General features: G+C 44.3%; 1 protein-coding gene across 1 annotated transcript in view; it reads left to right on the top strand.

The window, feature by feature from the left end:
- The first annotated feature begins 6,453 nt into the window (after positions 1 to 6,453).
- The window catches only part of LOC137439508 (basement membrane-specific heparan sulfate proteoglycan core protein), a 48,046-nt gene continuing 34,416 nt past the window's right edge, over positions 6,454 to 20,083 (top strand). The window contains exons 1-4 of the mRNA XM_078768193.1: positions 6,454 to 6,628; positions 13,886 to 14,128; positions 14,444 to 14,758; positions 16,036 to 16,335. Of these exons, the coding sequence (XP_078624319.1) occupies positions 6,559 to 6,628; positions 13,886 to 14,128; positions 14,444 to 14,758; positions 16,036 to 16,335 (928 nt within the window). The 5' untranslated portion in view covers positions 6,454 to 6,558. The remainder of the gene's footprint in view (positions 6,629 to 13,885; positions 14,129 to 14,443; positions 14,759 to 16,035; positions 16,336 to 20,083) is intronic.

Genomic DNA, 20,083 nt, shown 5'->3' with positions numbered 1-20,083 from the left:
ACTTACGAGAAAAGTAAAACAAGGAGGATCAAGCAAAGATTAAAGATAACTCAGAGTTGGCTAAATTGCAGAGGATCGTGAAAGTGAAATTTCCGCTCGGAGTTTTGTTCGTTGAATGATTGGCTCAAAAGTGTCGGTACATTGCACGTTTACAAAATAACTGAACAATTTATAAGAGTACAATCAGGCATAAGCAGTCTTCATGGAGTAAAACATTATGTTTGAGTAAATGGGCCCAAAACTACACAACCGAGTCCAGGCAAATGATGGTATTAAACACCAACTTTTTCTAACTGACCGTGAATATATATATATATATATATATACTAGCTTGCTTCGGCTCGCTGCGCTCGCCTCACCAAGCGTCGATACTGAGGAACGGGCTTATTTCAGCTGAGGACAATGACTGTACCTGAGTTGCTGTGTTGTCATGATTTACACCAATCATAATACAAACAATTATTTTGCACAAATGTATTTGTAGTGTTTGTGATGTTACATTTTTATAGGCAATTTAGGTTGAAGATTTAGGTTGAATGTTTTTTTTTCAAGAAAGAACCCCTCAGCACATACCTAGGGGAGGGGTAGGTGCAGACTGGAAGTTTGGGACGATTACACCTCACCACCACGTAATTCAAAACACCTCACAGCCATAAAACACGTAATAAAAACACCTCACCACCACAAAATTAAAAACACCTCACCACCACGAAATTGAAAACACCTCACCACCACGAAATTGAAAACGCCTCACAGCCATAAAACACGTAATAAAAACACCTCACAGCCATAAAACACGTAATAAAAACACCTCACAGCCATAAAACACGTAATAAAAACACCTCACCACCACAAAATTAAAAACACCTCACCACCACGAAATTGAAAACACCTCACAGCCATAAAACACGTAATAAAAACACCTCACCACCACAAAATTAAAAACACCTCACCACCACGAAATTGAAAACGCCTCACAGCCATAAAACACGTAATAAAAACACCTCACCACCACAAAATTAAAAACACCTCACCACCACGAAATTGAAAACACCTCACAGCCATAAAACACGTAATAAAAACACCTCACCACCACAAAATTAAAAACACCTCACCACCACGAAATTGAAAACGCCTCACAGCCATAAAACACGTAATAAAAACACCTCACCACCACAAAATTAAGAACACCTCACCACCACGAAATTGAAAACGCCTCACAGCCATAAAACACGTAATAAAAACACCTCACAGCCATAAAACACGTAATAAAAACACCTCACCACCACAAAATTAAAAACACCTCACCACCACGAAATTGAAAACACCTCACAGCCATAAAACACGTAATAAAAACACCTCACCACCACAAAATTAAAAACACCTCACAGCCATAAAACACGTAATAAAAACACCTCACAGCCATAAAACACGTAATAAAAACACCTCACCACCACAAAATTAAAAACACCTCACAGCCATAAAACACGTAATAAAAACACCTCACAGCCATAAAACACGTAATAAAAACACCTCACCACCACAAAATTAAAAACACCTCACAGCCATAAAACACGTAATAAAAACACCTCACCACACGAAATTAAAAACACCTCACCACCACGAAATTAAAAACACCTCACAGCCATAAAATACGTAATAAAAACACCTCACAGCCATAAAACAAGTAATAAAAACACCTCACAGCCATAAAACACGTAATAAAAACACCTCACCACACGAAATTAAAAACACCTCACAGCCATAAAATACGTAATAAAAACACCTCACAGCCATAAAACAAGTAATAAAAACACCTCACAGCCATAAAACACGCAATAAAAACACCTCACCACCACAAAATTAAAAACACCTCACGGCCATAAAACACGTAATAAAAACACCTCACAGCCATAAAACACGTAATAAAAACACCTCACGGCCATAAAACACGTAATAAAAACACCTCACGGCCATAAAACAAGTAATAAAAACACCTCACAGCCATAAAACACGTAATAAAAACACCTCACAGCCATAAAACACGTAATAAAAACACCTCACGGCCATAAAACAAGTAATAAAAACACCTCACGGCCATAAAACACGTAATAAAAACACCTCACAGCCATAAAACACGTAATAAAAACACCTCACGGCCATAAAACAAGTAATAAAAACACCTCACAGCCATAAAACACGTAATAAAAACACCTCACAGCCATAAAACACGTAATAAAAACACCTCACAGCCATAAAACACGTAATAAAAACACCTCACGGCCATAAAACAAGTAATAAAAACACCTCACAGCCATAAAACACGTAATAAAAACACCTCACCACCACAAAATTAAAAACACCTCACGGCCATAAAACACGTAATAAAAACACCTCACAGCCATAAAACACGCAATAAAAACACCTCACCACCACAAAATTAAAAACACCTCAGCCATAAAACACGTAAAAAAAACACCTCACAGATACGAAATTAAAAACACCTCACCACCACGTCATTTAAAAACACCTCACCACCAAGTAATTCAAAACACCTCACCACCACATAATTCAAAACACCTCATCACCAAGTAATTCAAAACACCTCACCACCACGTCATTTAAAAACACCTCACCACCAAGTAATTCAAAACACCTCACCACCACATAATTCAAAACACCTCACCACCACATAATTCAAAACACCTCATCACCAAGTAATTCAAAACACCTCACCACCAAGTAATTCAAAACACCTCACCACCACATAATTCAAAACACCTCATCACCAACTAATTCAAAACACCTCACCACCAAGTAATTCAAAACACCTCACCACCACATAATTCAAAACACCTCATCACCAACTAATTCAAAACACCTCACCACCAAGTAATTCAAAACACCTCACCACCACATAATTCAAAACACCTCACCACCACATAATTCAAAACACCTCATCACCAAGTAATTCAAAACACCTCACCACCACGTCATTTAAAAACACCTCACCACCAAGTAATTAAAAACACCTCACCACCACATAATTCAAAACACCTCACCACCACATAATTCAAAACACCTCATCACCAAGTAATTCAAAACACCTCACCACCAAGTAATTCAAAACACCTCACCACCACATAATTCAAAACACCTCACCACCAAGTAATTCAAAACACCTCACCACCACATAATTCAAAACACCTCATCACCAACTAATTCAAAACACCTCACCACCAAGTAATTCAAAACACCTCACCACCACATAATTCAAAACACCTCATCACCAAGTAATTCAAAACACCTCACCACCACATAATTCAAAACACCTCATCACCAACTAATTCAAAACACCTCACCACCACATAATTCAAAACACCTCATCACCAAGTAATTCAAAACACCTCACCACCACATAATTCAAAACACCTCACCACCAAGTAATTCAAAACACCTCACCACCACATAATTCAAAACACCTCACCACCAAGTAATTCAAAACACCTCACCACCACATAATTCAAAACACCTCATCACCAACTAATTCAAAACACCTCACCACCAAGTAATTCAAAACACCTCACCACCACATAATTCAAAACACCTCATCACCAACTAATTCAAAACACCTCACCACCACATAATTAAAAACACCTCACCACCATATAATTATAAATACCTCACCACCACATAAATCAAAACACCTCACCACCACATAATTATAAATACCTCACCACCACGTAAATCAAAACACCTCACCACCATGTGATTTAAAAACACCTCACCACCACATCATTTAAAAACACCTCACCACCATATAATTATAAATACCTCACCACCACATAAATCAAAACACCTCACCACCACATAATTATAAATACCTCACCACCACGTAATTCAAAACACCTCACCACCACATCATTTAAAAACACCTCACCAGCACATAATTCAAAATACCTCACCACCACGTGATTCAAAACCACTACAACGTTATTAAAAACACTTCACAACCACGGAAACAAAAGTTTGAGGGAGTCGTTAAGTGACGACACAGACACTGCCCAGATGTGTAGATATATAGATAAATGACTGTACCCGAGTTGCCGTTTTGTCATGGTTTAAACCAATCATAATTCAAACAATTATTTTGCACAAATGTATTTGTAATATACGTCATATCACATTTTATAAACAATTGAAGTTGAAAAAAAAAATCCCCAAAAAATTCCAAAAACAAAATATAAATATATTTGGAAAATTTTTCAAAAAAATACCCTTAGGACATACCGACGGGAGAGATATGTGCATACCAGAAGTTTGGTACGATTTCACAAAAGTTTGAGAAAGTAGTTCAGTGACAACACAACACAAGACAGGACAGACGTTGCACAAATATATATACATATATACATATATATACACACACACACACACACAAGGCGTTCCAAAACACCCGGACAGCTTTGGTTGATAATATATTTAGACCACAAAATAATGATACAACGATATCATTTGGTTTATGGTACAGAAACTCAAAGTTTTGTGCACACCATCAATACACTTCAATGTGAGTTCCATTTGCCACGCGCAGGTAATCAAGGTGGCACACGAGTTCTTGCCATGTTCGGCTCAGCATGTTTGCGTCCACCAGTACGTATGCAGCTGTGATCTGAGAACGAAGATCCTGCAGGTTTGCGCCGTTGGTGTTGTGGAGCACGTCTTTGACAAACCACCACAGAAACAATCAAGGGAGGTTATGTCTGGTGATCGTGGGGGCCAGAGGGTTGGTCCGTCTCGGCCAATCCAGCGACCTGGAAAATTTTCATTCAGGATGGCTCGAATGACTAAAGCCAAAATGAGGGGGAGCGCCATCCTGTTGAAAAATGATATTGGGTTGCAGGTCTTCAATCTGTGGGAAGGCGAATCCTTCCAACATGTTCATGTAGATTGTTGAGGTCACTGTGTCCTCCGCAAACAAAAACCCACAAACAGTCATGGAGAAGGACACACCACACATCGACCTTTGGACTGTCTCGTATGTGTTCAATGACCACGTGGGGGTTTCAGAGCCCCAGATCATCACATTGTGCCGGTTGACCTTCCCCAATACATGAAAGAAAGCTTCCTCTGTGAACATGACATTTTTAGGTCATCATTGTCATCCTCTATGCGACAGCATTTCCAAGGCAAACACCTTGCATTTGGGTCCGTCATTTGGTATAAGTTCCTGCAGAATCTACACCTTGCAGGAATAAAGCTTCAGTCTTTTATACAAAATCCTGTGTACAGTGGTGGTTGGTAGTCCCAGTTCTCTGGATACGTGTCGGATTGATTTTCCGGGACTTTGGTGAAATGATTCACGAACTCGTTCAACGTTTGCTGCACCTGTGCTTGGTCGACCGGTACTTTTCTGTTTCTGAAAACTTCCAGTCTTCTTCAACTTCCTGTACTCCTCCATGATACTAGTCCGTGATGGCAGATTCCTTCCATACCTTGTACGAAAATTACGCTGAACTTGCGTGTTGGATCTCATCTCAATGAACCATTTGACACACCGCTTTCTCCTGTGGAGTCGCAATTTTATTTTGCATTAAACCACCAGACCTGAAGATAAAGAAAACTTTATGTGTTTCTGTATCCAATGAAAGAAATGGTATCATTGTATCATTTGGGGTACTAAATATATTAACAAACAAAGTTGGCCAGGACTTTTTGGAACACCTTGTATATTCAAATGCAAGACCAAACACTGCATTGGAGTCATCAGAAGAACCTACATAGGATTCGGTTTTCAGTCATTACTCCACCACCCTCAAAACCATCCAGGTGCAGCCAAATGAACCTTACAGAAAATTTTCTGCAATAATTCACTTCTCCTTAGATATATATATGTTATTATGCGGTTTCATACCATCAGTGGTGAAACGCCATTAAGGTATCCCCATTCAGCTTCGCTGTACCTTAATGGGAGCGATAAGCACCGTCTGTCACACGGTACATTATCTCTGGTATCCACTCATTACATGGAATCGCCTGGATGCGGCCGGGAGTAAGCAATCTAAATATAATTTCAGTTCTCCAGCCTATTAGCGCACGTAATGACGTCACCGTCATCTACGTACGCTTAGCCTGTCATTATGGTGACGGTGACGTAATTGAGGGTGACGTCATTACGTGCGCTTATAGGCTGGACAACTGAAATTATTTTTATATATATATATATATATATATATATATATATATATATATATATATATATATATATATATATATATATATATATCGCACAAGATGTGATTCATCACGCATCATCATTGTTGAACCAAAATCAATGTAATAAGGCGGGAATTTTCTCCAAACCGTGACGAGAAATTTGTGAAATTCCCGCCTACTCATTTCCTTCCTCCTACTCGACTCAAGCAAAACTTGAAAAACTTTCCCCCAACATTCATTAATGCACGGTTTCCCAACGGAACAGAAAGAGACCGACACGAGTCCTGCAGGTAGAGATCGAGGGAGTAAACAGGTAGAGAGAGCTTAAGAAAGACTTAATCGATGAAGATGGTCTCGACGTTATCGATTATCGTCTTCCTTGTACTGGGAACTGCGATCGATCGATCAGAAGGTAAATGAAACAACTTTCTCTTCTCTCGCCCAGTGACCTTAAGAATATATATTATGTATAAAGTTAAAGGTAACCTGCTCAGTTACCTTTAACTGGAATATCATATGCACCTTGAGCATCCATGGACGCGTTTTGCACATACACACCGAGTATCGTGGGTTCCAAAATGCTGCCATCCTGGTGCTTCGCAGGACCGGCAAGGCCTCAATGTGGGTACGGTCCCTCGGACGGACGTTAAAATGGACGTCGCATTCTCCTACAGAGACGACCACAGCTCAAATTTATGAGCAGAAGCACTTGTATCACACTTTTGTGTGTCGGTGCCCTAAGTACACATGTAGAGCGCACACCTCCGCCAGGTTGAACAGTTTACCTTTTGTATCCCACTGATAGGCCGGATCTGGATTCGGACCTGAACCAAAGTTTTCAGTCATTACTTCGCTTGTTCTTGTCACGCAACCAACTCATCCACCAACTTTTTGAAACATCCTGCTCTATATTCATCTTTTTAAAGGAAAGATTGACTTTGTTTTACTTTGTACTGAATTTGGTTTCATTCATTCACAACAACGAAATACAGTCTGCTCAGGAAAACAAGAATGACCCGCACTGTGGTCACAACCTGAGGCAAAATCTGGTAACGGGATTTTATAACACTCTTAAAAGATGAACGACGTCATTGGGAAACACACTAACGCGCGATTAAATAATTAACTCGACACCTCTTATCCATGTCACCCTACCCACGGTTATATCAGAATGAGCTGATAAGTCATATAGTCAAGGGGTGCTAATACCCCCAATATGCGGCTGATAAAAAATTACATGACACCTTTTTTTTTGTAATTTGCGTAATGTAAGACTTGATTACCATGCGTTCTGACGGGTTGATTAAACCTTTACTGTGATTCGACACGAGGAAGAGTACTCGTCCAAATTGACGGGAAAAACAAGTAGAATAATCCGGATCCTCCTCTATCCCTCCGATTCTCCCCTCCCCTCCTTCCCCCCAATCTCTCCCCCACTCCCCCTTTTCCCCCCACTCCCCTCCCTTTCCACTCCCCTCCCTCCCCACTCTTTCCCAATCCCCCACCTCCTCTCTTTCCCAATCCCCTCTCTTTCCCCCACTCCCCTCTCTTTCCCAATCCCCTCTATCCCCCACTGCCATCTCTTTCCCAATCCCCTCTTTCCCCCCACTCCACTCTCTTTCCCAATCCCCTCTTTCCCCCACTCCCCTCTCTCCCCCACTCCCCTCTATTTCCTACTCCCTTCTCTCCCCCACTCCCATCTCTTTCCCAATCCCCTCTTTCCCCAACTCCCCCCTCTTTCCCAATCCCCCACCTCCTCTCTTTCCCAATCCCCCACCTCCTCTCTTTCCCAATCCCCACTCTCCCCCACTTCCCTCTCTTTCCCAATCCCCTCTCTCCCACACTCCCATCTCTTCCCCAATCCCCTCTTTCCCCTACTCCCCTCTCTTTCCTAATCCCTCTCTCCACCACTCCCATCTCTTTCCAAATCCCTTCTCTCCCCCACTCTCCTCTCTCCACCACTCCCCACTCTCCCCCACTTCCCTCTCTTTCCCAATCCCCTCTCTCCCACACTCCCATCTCTTTCCCAATCCCCTCTTTCCCAATCCCCCCACCTCCTCTCTTTCCCAATCCCCTCTCTCCCCCAATCCACTCTTTCCCAATACCCTCTCTCCCCCATTCCCCTCTCGTTCCCACACTCCCCTCTCTTTCCCCCGCTCCCCCACACCCATCTCTTTCCCAATTCCTTCTATCCCCCACTCCCTTCTCTCCCCCACTCTACTCTCTTTCCCTCACTCCCCTCTCTTTCCCAATCCCCCACCTCCTCTCTTTCCCAATCCCCTCTCTTTCCCCCACTCCCCTCTCTTTCCCAATCCCCTCTATCCCCCACTGCCATCTCTTTCCCAATCCCCTCTTTCCCCCCACTCCCCTCTCTTTCCCAATCCCCTCTCTTTCCCAATCCTACACCTCCTGTCTTTCCCAATCCCCTCTTCCCCCCACTCCCCTCTGTTTCCCAATCCCCCGCCTCCTCTCTTTCCCAATCTCCTCTCTCCCCCGCTCCCCTCTCTTTCCCAATCCTCCACCTCCTCTCTTTCCCAATCTCCTCTCTCCCCCACTCCACTCTCTTTCCCAATCCACTCTCTTTCCCCCACTCCCATCTCTTTACCAATCCCCTCTCTTTCCCCCACTCCCCTCTCTTTCCCAATCCCCTCTCTCCCCCACTTCCATCTCTTTCCCAATCCCATCTCTTTCTCAATCACCTCTTTCCCCCACTCCCCTCTCTTTCCCAATCCAATTTTTATTTTTCCAAAAGAGAGGGGTCTCTTTCCCAATCCCCTCTCTTTCCCAATCCCCCACCTCCTCTCTTTCCCAATCCCCTCTTTCCCCCACTCCACTCTCTTTCCTAGTTCCCTCTCTTTCCCAATCTCCTCTCTCCCCCACTCCCCCCTCTCTCCCCCAATCTCCTCTCTTTCCCAATCCCCTCTTTCGCCCACTCCCCCCTCTTACCCAATCCCCACTCCACTCTCTTTCCCAATCCCCTCTTTCCCAATCCCCACTCCCCCCTCTTACCCAATCCCCACTCCACTCTCTTTCCCAATCCCCTCTTTCCCAATCCCCAATCCCCTCTCTTTCCCAATCCCCCACCTCCTCTCTTTCCCAATCCCCTCTTTCCCCCACTCCACTCTCTTTCCCAATCCCCTCTCTTTCCCAATCCCACACCTCCTGTCTTTCCCAATCCCCTCTTCCCCCTACTCCCCTCTGTTTCCCAATCCCCCACCTCCTCTCTTGCCCAATCTCCTCTCTCCCCCACTCCCCTCTCTTTCCCAATCCTCCACCTCCTCTCTTTCCCAATCTCCTCTCTCCCCCACTCCACTCTCTTTCCCAATCCACTCTCTTTCCCCCACTCCCATCTCTTTCCCAATCCCCTCTCTTTCCCCCACTCCCCTCTCTTTCCCAATCTCCTCTCTTTCCCCCACTCCCATCTCTTTCCCAATCCGCTCTCTTTCCCCCACTCCCATCTCTTTCCCAATCTCCTCGCTCCCCCACTCCACTCTCTTTCCCAGCCACTCTCTTTCCCCCACTCCCATCTCTTTCCCAATCCCCTCTCTTTCCCCCACTCCCCTCTCTTTCCCAATCCCCTCTCTCCCCCACTTCCATCTCTTTCCCAATCCCCTCTCTCCCCCACTCCCCTCTCTTTCCCAATCCCCTCTCTCCCCCACTTCCATCTCTTTCCCAATCCCATCTCTTTCTCAATCACCTCTTTCCCCCACTCCCCCCTCTTTCCCAATCCCCCACCTCCTCTCTTTCCCAATCCAATTTTTATTTTTCCAAAAGAGAGGGGTCTCTTTCCCAATCCCCCACCTCCTCTCTTTCCCAATCCCCTCTTTCCCCCACTCCCCTCTCTTTCCCAATCTCCTCTCTCCCCCACTCCTCTCTCTCCCCCACTCTCATCTCTTTCCCAATCCCCTCTTTCCCCCACTCCCATCTCTTTCCCAATCTCCTCTCTCCCCCACTCCACTCTCTTTCCCAATCCGCTCTCTTTCCCCCACTCCCATCTCTTTCCCAATCCCCTCTCTTTCCCCCACTCCCCTCTCTTTCCCAATCCCCTCTCTCCCCCACTTCCATCTCTTTCCCAATCCCCTCTCTCCCCCACTCCCCTCTCTTTCCCAATCACCTCTTTCCCCCACTCCCCCCTCTTTCCCAATCCCCCACCTCCTCTCTTTCCCAATCCAATTTTTATTTTTCCAAAAGAGAGGGGTCTCTTTCCCAATCCCCCACCTCCTCTCTTTCCCAATCCCCTCTTTCCCCCACTCCCCTCTCTTTCCCAATCTCCTCTCTCCCCCACTCCCCTCTCTCCCCCACTCTCATCTCTTTCCCAATCCCCTCTTTCCCCCACTCCCCCCTCTTACCCAATCCCCACTCCACTCTCTTTCCCAATCCCCTGTCCTCTCCTCTCTGCACGTCCGTGTCTATCCTTTCTAAATGTCTTTAATTTCCTTTTCGTTTTTTTTTTTGCTTTTGCTATTCAGTTGTCACTTTTATTACTACTAGGGCATGCCCGTACTATATATACTAGGGCATGCCCGTACTATATATAAGCTAGGACGTGCCCGTACGTGGGTGCCCGTTCCTTGCCAAAAAAAAAAAAAAAAAAACATTTGTGTAGGGGTGTGTGTGTGTAAACATCCTAGGGCGTGCCCGTACGTGGGTGCAAAAAAACATGCGTGCAAACAACAACAACAAAAAAAAACTTTGAAACCACGTGGCAGTAACGACCACAGAACCCCCCCCCCCCTCTATTTACATGAATGGTTTGGTCCATTCGCAACGACCACAGAACCCCCCCCCCCCTCTATTTACATGCAATGGTTTGGTCCATTCGCAACGCCAAAGCGAACGGCGAACGGCTAAATCGCCATAGCTCGGTAAGTACTTGTCCGATTAATTTCAAACCTTGAAAAGGCACATCCTCGGGTCCCCAGCAATATACCTGGCAAGTTTAAAGTATATCGGACCCGTGGTTGTCGAGAAACAGCGGTCACAGACAAACATACAAACACACATACACACATACACACATACACACATACACACATACACACAGAGATTAATGGAATTATAGATAGACTAGGGCATGCCCGTACTATATATATATCTAAAAGTATATCCCCCCCTCTATTTACATGCAATGGTTTGGTCCAAAGCGAACGGCTTGCGAGTACGGTGACAATCCCCCCCCCTCTATTTACATGAAATGGTTTGGTCCAAAGCGAACGGCTTCCGGGGTAAAGAAATCGCCATCGCGTGCACAAACGCGCAGGAAAGCGAATGAATCGCAAATTCGTTTTTATTAGTTTTATTATTAGTTTTAAAACATAGTTTAACGCCAACATAGTTTGAAAACGTGAAATAAATGAATACGCTCTCAAATGTGCCATCCGAGGCAGAGTGTGTCCGCCACGTTCGGCACACGCGATAGTTCGCTGCTCTCTGATTGGTTGAATCGTTTTTTGGACATAGCTCGGTAAGTAATTGTCCGATTAATATGAAACCTTGAAAAGGCACATCCTCGGGTCCCCAGCAATATACCTGGCAAGTTAAAAGTATATCGGACCCGTGGTTGTCGAGAAACAGCGGTCACAGACAAACGTACAGACAGACAGAGATTACTGGAATTATAGATAGATATCTAAAATTATATCCCCCCCCTCTATTTACATGAAATGGTTTGGTCGATGAAATGTTTTGGTTCATTCGCAACGCCAAAGCGAACGGCGAACGCTTTACATGAAATGGTTTGGTCCATGAAATGTTTTGGTCCATTCGCAACGCCAAAGCGAACGGCGAACGGCTTGCGAGTACAGTGACAATCCCCCCCCCCCCCCCCCCCCCTCTATTTACATGAAATGGTTTTAATTAGTTTTAAAACATAGTTTAACGCCAACATAGCGGCAACATAGTTTGCCAACGTGAAATAAATGAATACGCTCTCAAATGTGCCGTCCGAGGCAGAGTGTGTTCGCCACGTTCGGCACACGCGATAGCTCGCTGCTCTCTGATTGGTTGAATCGTTTTTTGGACATAGCTCGGTAAGTAATTGTCCGATTAATATGAAACCTTGAAAAGGCACATCCTCGGGTCCCCAGCAATATACCTGGCAAGTTTAAAGTATATCGGACCCGTGGTTGTCGAGAAACAGCGGTCACAGACAAACAAACAAACATACACACAGAGATTAGTGGAATTATAGATAGATACATTTCATGTACCATACTCGTTACTGCGCGTCTGTGCTGCCAAAGCAGCTTCCTGAGCTGTTCGGGTTGTATTGGGTGTTTTTCGCCATTACCTTCCCAGCAGTAGTTCGGACAGGAGTTTGTAATTTGTTCAGGATGCCGGCAATAGTTCGCCCACTCTTCATGAGGAACACCGTGGGGATTTTTAATGTCCTCCAACTCATGTCGGGAGATGGGAACGCCCAGTTTAACGTCCATCGGAGGGGCGGCACACACATAGGCCTATGATTCCCCTAGTCTGTGAAACACCAGGATGACATTTTATAGTTGGGCGGAGATTGAAACCCAGGCGAGACAGCCTGGGGTAGAGTGTGAGTACCTTGAGGTAATCCTTTCAGCCGAGGTCGTACCTTAACGCAATGTTAAAAACCAAACTGCGATTCCATGTTGTATGTATTACTACACGTTCAAATGTATAATAAAAGTGGAATCCGAATCCAAAAAGATCGCTTTTGACATATGATTACATTTTTTGGGATCCCTCATCGTGAATAGCACTCGACCCAAATCTGACGCAACAACCCCGGGCAGTGTATGATCAGCAGAGTTCTACAGGCCTAATGTGTTAGGCCCACCAGAAAATCAAGATGGCAGCCATATCGTTTCGTCTGGGTGCTATTGTGGGTGGAGTCAAGCAAATGATGTGGGTGCGGTCAAAAATCGACCAACCACAAAAACCCCAACAACAACGAGTACTAGAGCGGCACTCAGAAAAGAGCAAACCTCCGCCTGGTTGGCCATGTCACTCAATGGTGAAGAATCACTTTAAATATTCTACTAGCCGGATCTAGATCTGGATCTTCACCAAAATCGAATCGATTCTTCCTCGTCACACACACAATCGGTCCACCAAGTTTCGTCCAAATCCGTCCACAACCGTTTTGAGATATCCTGCTATGTATCGTTTTTGGCCCTATCTCGCAATGGTGAAGAATCACTTAAAACATTCTAGTAGCCGAATCCGGATCCGAATCTTCACCAAAATCGAATCAGTTCGTCGGTGTCACATACACTACATCTCTGCAAAATTTCGTCCAAATCCGTCCACAACTTTTTGAGATACTTTGTTAAAAAACGGACAGACAGACAGGGGTGAAAACATAACCTCCATTCACCTTTGGTGGCGGAGGTAACAACAGCAACGAGGAGCTCTTGTAGACCTGCGATATGTCGCAGGTAAAAACTTTTTTTTTACAGCAGAATATCCAATCATCGACCAACCGACTTTGATAAACATTTCCAGATTTTTCATCCTTTGAAATTCAATTCCATTCACATTTTATCGTTTAATTCCCCGATTTATATTTGAAGCTCGAGCGAAGTTCTGAACGCACCTGTGTTTCTTTGAATGTTTGTAAAAAATAGTTGTATTTTTGTAAATCTCAGTTTCCTTGGAATGTACTGCATTACATTCCGTCGCTTTCTCTCCCTAGCCGCCCCAAAGGTCCGGATTGAAGAAGAACCTCCATCAGCAGTCAGTTTGATTTGTGAGGACATCCCGAGGTCTTCATATGTAGTATGGAAAAAGGACGATACACCTTTGGATGAAAAGACGCACTTCCATAACATGACGTCACCAAGGCTGTACATCTCTCCGGTTTCTCAAGAGGACGAAGGAAGCTACACCTGCGAAGGAGACGGAGACCTGAGTGGACCAGTTCCATTGGAACTTTACCGTGAGATATTTTACCTTTCTTACTTTAAATACAGTTTGACCAACATCCAGGTGCGCACATTATTGAAATGAAACACGAGTCAGGACGACAACAAAGCCAAGTAAATTGTAATCGGAATTGACACAGAATTATCAGAATCCAAGTACAGGTAGATTGTGAAAATGTTTTTCTAAAGGTACCGTAAAGAAGAAGACATTCAGCAAACAAGTTCTTTCCAAAATGTTTCAAATCTGAGATGAGCTCACCTTCCAATTCTGACTTTGTCTCCCTCTCTATGTTTCCACCTTTGCCCTTTGACCTCGTGCCCTCCCGCAGCCTCCAAGCCACACATCAAACCCAGCACATACGGAATGCAGATGGGGTCCAACCTCTCCCTCGAATGCAGCAATGTTTCTCCCAAAACTGCAAGAGTGACATGGAAGAGAGATGGACGCATCGTAGCAAACAATTCAACCTCATTTTCACGTCTCAGTGGCTCCTACTCGGACATTACAGGGTTTCGACTGTCTGAGGATGGACACACTCTCATATTGGATAACCTTTCTCGCAGTGACAACGGGCTTTACACCTGCATGGTGAACACCGCTTATGGGTCTTCCTCTAGTGAGGACTTCTCTGTGGACACTTCCTGTGAGTATGTGCACCTCCACACCTGCTTACATTGCCATGTAACATGCAGTCAGCAATAAGGGATTAATTAATCGACATTAGTATATTGCTTTTGACAAATGTGTACACCTGGGATGAAGTGGTTTAAAGAGGAAGAACAACGAACAGGGGGATTAGACGTTATGAGGCCAAGGGGGATTTGGAAAGCACATTGGGGGCACGTGGGATGTGAGCAAACAACCGGAATGCCGTCGAGTTGCGAGCCTTACATTTTGTCTCTTGGTACGTTAACAAAAGCCAGACCAGACACTGGATGTCCCTCTCCAATATGCAGCTCAAAAGTAAAAGTTTCTCAAACAGTTGGAACAGTACAAACCCAGTTAGTCAGGTTCACCATGTTAACAAATAGAATTTCGTTCAGAATTTTGGGATTAGCAAACCTGTACATTTTTGGAATCATCAGATCATGGAGAATCCGAAAATCAATGTTGGCATTTGCACAGACACCTGCATGGCCGCCATTTTGGATTTTCAAAATGGCCGCCATAAAATACATATTTTGCGCGATCTCGGCTTCTAGTCAACCTAGAAACTTAATTAAATATGCTAATCCTATGTTTTCTGGGTCAAGGAATCCAATAAAGGCCTCAAAATAGTGCTCAGGATTATAGAAAAGCAACAAACAAAGGTAATTGAAAACCATAGTCTTTATATTTGTGATATAACTGTATTACATAATACATGATATTGCAAGTCCTTTGAAGTTATAGGTTGTTATAGGAAGTTATAGGTAGTATCAGATTGAACTATAAGTCCTATACACAGGATCTACGAGGTCTATACCGTTCAGGAATATGCTTTTACAGATCTTCATCACTGTCCTGAGTGTCATTTTCATGCATGACTCTACGCAAATGTAAACATTAATTTTTGGATTCCTCATGCTCTGAATATTCCAAAAATGTATAGTTTTACTAATCTCCAAAAATGTTGAACGAAAAAACATAGTGAACCTGGCTGCACTCGAGAAACATTCTGTTTGAACGGGACATTGAACAACAAGCACAAATACTTTTAAAATCTCACTAATCAAGAGACTTTTCGAGGTATGTTACAATATGTGAAAACATCTCATTAACATCGTTACCCAAACTTTTGGCCATTATATTAAATTAACAACAACAATACCATCGACACAATCATATACAATCATACACCAAACATAAAGAGCACCAAGAAAAGGTCAAATGGCCCATGATGTACCACCTGAAGAATGTCGATGTTTTTGTCTATCTTAGATGGTCCACTGGATGTGACCGTCTGCGTTCGCATCAGCACCGGGGAACAACATTGCTCCACATCCAACAAGCCTTCAAAACCGGTGCCGATCCTTTCAACCACTTCATTCACACTGATCTGCACATTTGACTCCAAGCCACACAAGGACCACACATGGAAGATTCCAGATGGGAAAGTGAAAAAAAGCCAAATTGACGTGAATCTGCCAAGGAAGGCGGACTCAGGACCTTACACGTGCGAGGTGTGGAATGAAGTGACTGGCAAAGGGGCCAACGTGAGCATCTCCATTATTATCTGGGGTAAGTTCAGGATGGGGGTGTGGGGTTGGTGAGGGGGGTCATGGGCATAACTAGAGCTAAAAATTGAAGTCAAACTTATTCTTAAATAAACTGTAATTTGAGCACAGGGGTTTACTCTTGACTTTATCATTACAAATCTGCACACTCATGTCACGAATTTCACGTATAATGCCAGATTTAAACCATGATTTATCAAAGTTAGAGAAATCATACCACATATTGGAATAACCACAGTGATCAACAATACTTTTCACAGACGATATCCATTTAAACTCAAATATTTCACTTTTTTTTCTTTTTTTTTGTATACAAGATCGAGGCTCGTGTAAGAGCTAACATTAATGACAAAAAAAATGACACATAAAACATATGATAGAGAGAGAGGGAAGCACACAAGTACAACAGTGGAGAACAGGGACATCGGGAGATCTGTGGGAGGGAGAGGGCTTAGGGGGAGGAGGCATGCGAAGGGACGGGGGGGAGGGAGAGGTAAAAAACACATGGACACTGCTCGGACTTCCACATGGACACTGCTTGGACTTCCAGGAAAGAAGTCTGTATTTCAAAAAAGTGGATCTGGGGTGAATTAATGGCGGTAGAAAAGATATAAGTTTTGGATGGGGGAAGATCACCACCAGACGGGGGATTTCCATCGCCGACAGGTGATGGTGGTGAACAGTTGTTTTAAAGACCTGGAGGGAGGAGTGGGATTGAAGAGAGTGATGGTGTTTGTTCCAGAGGCGGGAGAAAAGCAGAATGAAAGAGTGAAGGTGAATATAGAGTCTTGATTTCGGCCGTTTAACCATAAGATGGTTGCAGGCAGATCTTGTGCGACCTGTAGGAATATTTGGGGGACAAAGCACAGACAGCTGGGGGAGCAAGGCCGGAGAGGAGTCGGTAGAAGACAGAAAGACCACCAACCTGCCTGCGGTGAGTGAGTGAAAGGCCCTCGGAGTTAGCTTCATCGCGGGAGATTCCAATGATGCTGAAAGCTTTGGTTTCAACAGCGTGCAGCCGAGCTGGGTGTGAGGCAGGAGCACCAGCCCAGAGGGGAGAACAGTATTCCATTGAGCTGTGAATGAAAGCCTTGTATGTGGTGAGGAGCTCAGGTGTGCCAAGGAAGGACTTCACATGACGGAGGATGCCCAGTCGGCGACTGGCTTTGGAGGCCAGCTTGGAAATGTGGTTTTCCCAGGAAAGATCATGGCAGATAGTGAGACCCAAAAACTTGAGCGACAGAACTTCTTGGAGAGGATTGTTGAGAAAGTAGATGGGAGGGTTGTCCAGTCGGTCATTTTGGAGAGACATAGTAAGAGTGTGAGATTTGTCAGGATTGAAAGACATGTTCCACTTGTTTGACCAGTTTGTGATTTTGTCCAGGTCTGCAGAGAGTGAGGAGACTACAGACTGCCGATTTGAGGAATGAGGAATGGAGCGGCAGAGAGTGGAGTCATCAGCAAAGAGATAGAGAGTATTTTCCAGAGAGTCGGAGAGATCATTGATGAAGACCAGAAAAAAGTACAGGGCCCAGAACACTGCCTTGGGGAACTCCAGCCTGAACAGGAAGGGGAGATGAGAGAAATCCATTTAGGGCCACACGTTGACTACGACCAGAAAGGAAGTCCGCAAGCCATGAGTGGAGATTTCCATGGATACCATAGGAGGAGAGTTTGGTGAGCAGAGCTGGGTGCCAGACCATATCGAAGGCACGTGATATGTCAAGGGAGACAGCTCTAATTTCCTGTTTGGCATTGAGGACCTCCATCCATTGTTGAGACAGCAGAAGCAGCATGTCCAGAGTAGAGTGACCTGGTTCTGAATCCAAATTGATGATCAGAGATCAAGCCATTGGAGAAGAGGAAGGATTTGATGTCAGAAGTGATGATTAATTCCATGACGTTGCTGATAATTGGGAGCAGGCTGATTGGTCTGTAGTTGCAAGGATCTGTTTTGCACCTTTTTTGTGTAAAGTGGTGATGTTGGCTGATATCCAAGCAGATGGCAGATGACCTTGAGCAAAAGAGAGGGTGAAGAGAACAGAGAGAGGGTGAGATAGAGTGGCAGAGCAGGATTTTAGGACCCGTGGGCTGATGCCGTCTGGTCCAGTTGCAGAATCTGAGTGGAGAATCTGAGTCGAAGTTTCGTGAAGACCCTTTGCTAATCTAAACATAACACAGGAATATTTGTTCTGTTTACCGCTCTTACAATTGACAAACAAAAATTTATTTTTGACATACAAGTTATTCAAAGTCCTTTAAATGAATGGAAAATAGAAAAGGGGATAAGTTTTCAACCTGGCGTACACCAACATTACACAAAAATAAGTTGGATAGAGAATTACCTTCTAACACGTGACTTAGCATTCAAGTATAAGTTGGAGACGACATTGATAACCTTACCTTTGAACCCTGATGAAATGAATTTCTGCCAGAGAGAAGATCTATATCGACCAAGTCAAACATTTTTTTGTAATCAACAAACGCACAATACAACCTCTTTTGGTGGGATAAATACAAATCAACTATGGAATGTAGATAAATATATGGTCTAGGTCAGTGGTTCTTAACCTTTCTCTCACCACGGACCGGCAAAGGTCACGATAAATGACCGCGGACCGCCAATTGAGAACCAGGTAATTAATGTTCTTTACTGTCTATACTTCGGCACACCATACATCACTAATAACTTTTTACAGTAATATTGTACGGTTCTTTATGAGTCTGAATGTATCATGAACAACAGTAAAAGAGTATTTATCAATTATAACAAGTTGAGCGTTGGGTCTGTGGAACTTCTGCACAACAGACGGGGAAGATTCGAGGTGGGGGACTCTCCCTCTCCCTCTCCCTCTCCCTCTCCCTCTCTCTCCCCCTCTCTCTCCCCCCCCTCTCTCCCTCTCTCCCTCCCCCCCTCTCTCCCCCTCTCTCCCTCCCCCTCTCTCTCTCCCCCTCTCTCCCTCTCCCTCTCTCTCTCTCTCAGCAAAATCCTCCCATCTACTTTCTCAACAACCCTCTCAAAGAGGTTCAGTCACTCAAACACTTGGGTCTCACTTTCAGCCATGATCTCTCTTGGGCAAGCCACGTTTCAAAGTTGGCCTCCAAAACCAGACGTCATTACACTGGGAATCCTACACCATACAAAGTCCTTCCTTGGCACACCTGAACTCCTATCCACCTACAAGGCTTTCATCTGCAGCTTGATGGAATACTGCTCTCACCTCTGGGCTGGCTCCCCTGCCTCACATCTTGCTCAGATTGACACCGTGGAAACCAAGGTTTTCAAGATAATTTGAATCCCTTGCGATGAAGCTGAGTCGATGGGGCAATCACCTTTCCATCGCCGACAGGTTAGTGGTCTCTCTGTCTTTGTCTACCTCATTTGTGGTCTTGCGCCCACTGTCCTCTCTATGCTCTACCCCCTCACCCTCCAGATATCTGCAGGATGCACGCGGTCTACTAGCAACCCCCTCCGAGTGAAACTGCCTAAATCCAGAACCACTGCTCACCTCCACTCATTTATTCCTCTTTTTTCCGCATGTGCAACTGCCTTCCACACTGTCTTCCATCTCATTCTTTCCTCCAAGTCTTCAATACAGCTGTTCCCCACCATCTTAGGTCATCCCCCATTCAAAACCATGATCTTCTCTGCACCCGTTAAACCACCCCACCTCTCCCTAAACTTTGCTTGTTCTAACCCTTGCTTTTGTCCCCTACCACTCAGTTACCTGCATCCCCTGGTTTTCTCTCTC

This window comes from Myxine glutinosa, chromosome 14 (assembly GCF_964187855.1).
Source record: "Myxine glutinosa chromosome 14, kmMyxGlut1.1, whole genome shotgun sequence".
NCBI lineage: Eukaryota > Metazoa > Chordata > Myxini > Myxiniformes > Myxinidae > Myxine > Myxine glutinosa.
Note: the sequence above shows the minus strand (reverse complement) of the source record. Positions and strands in the feature narration are given on the sequence as shown.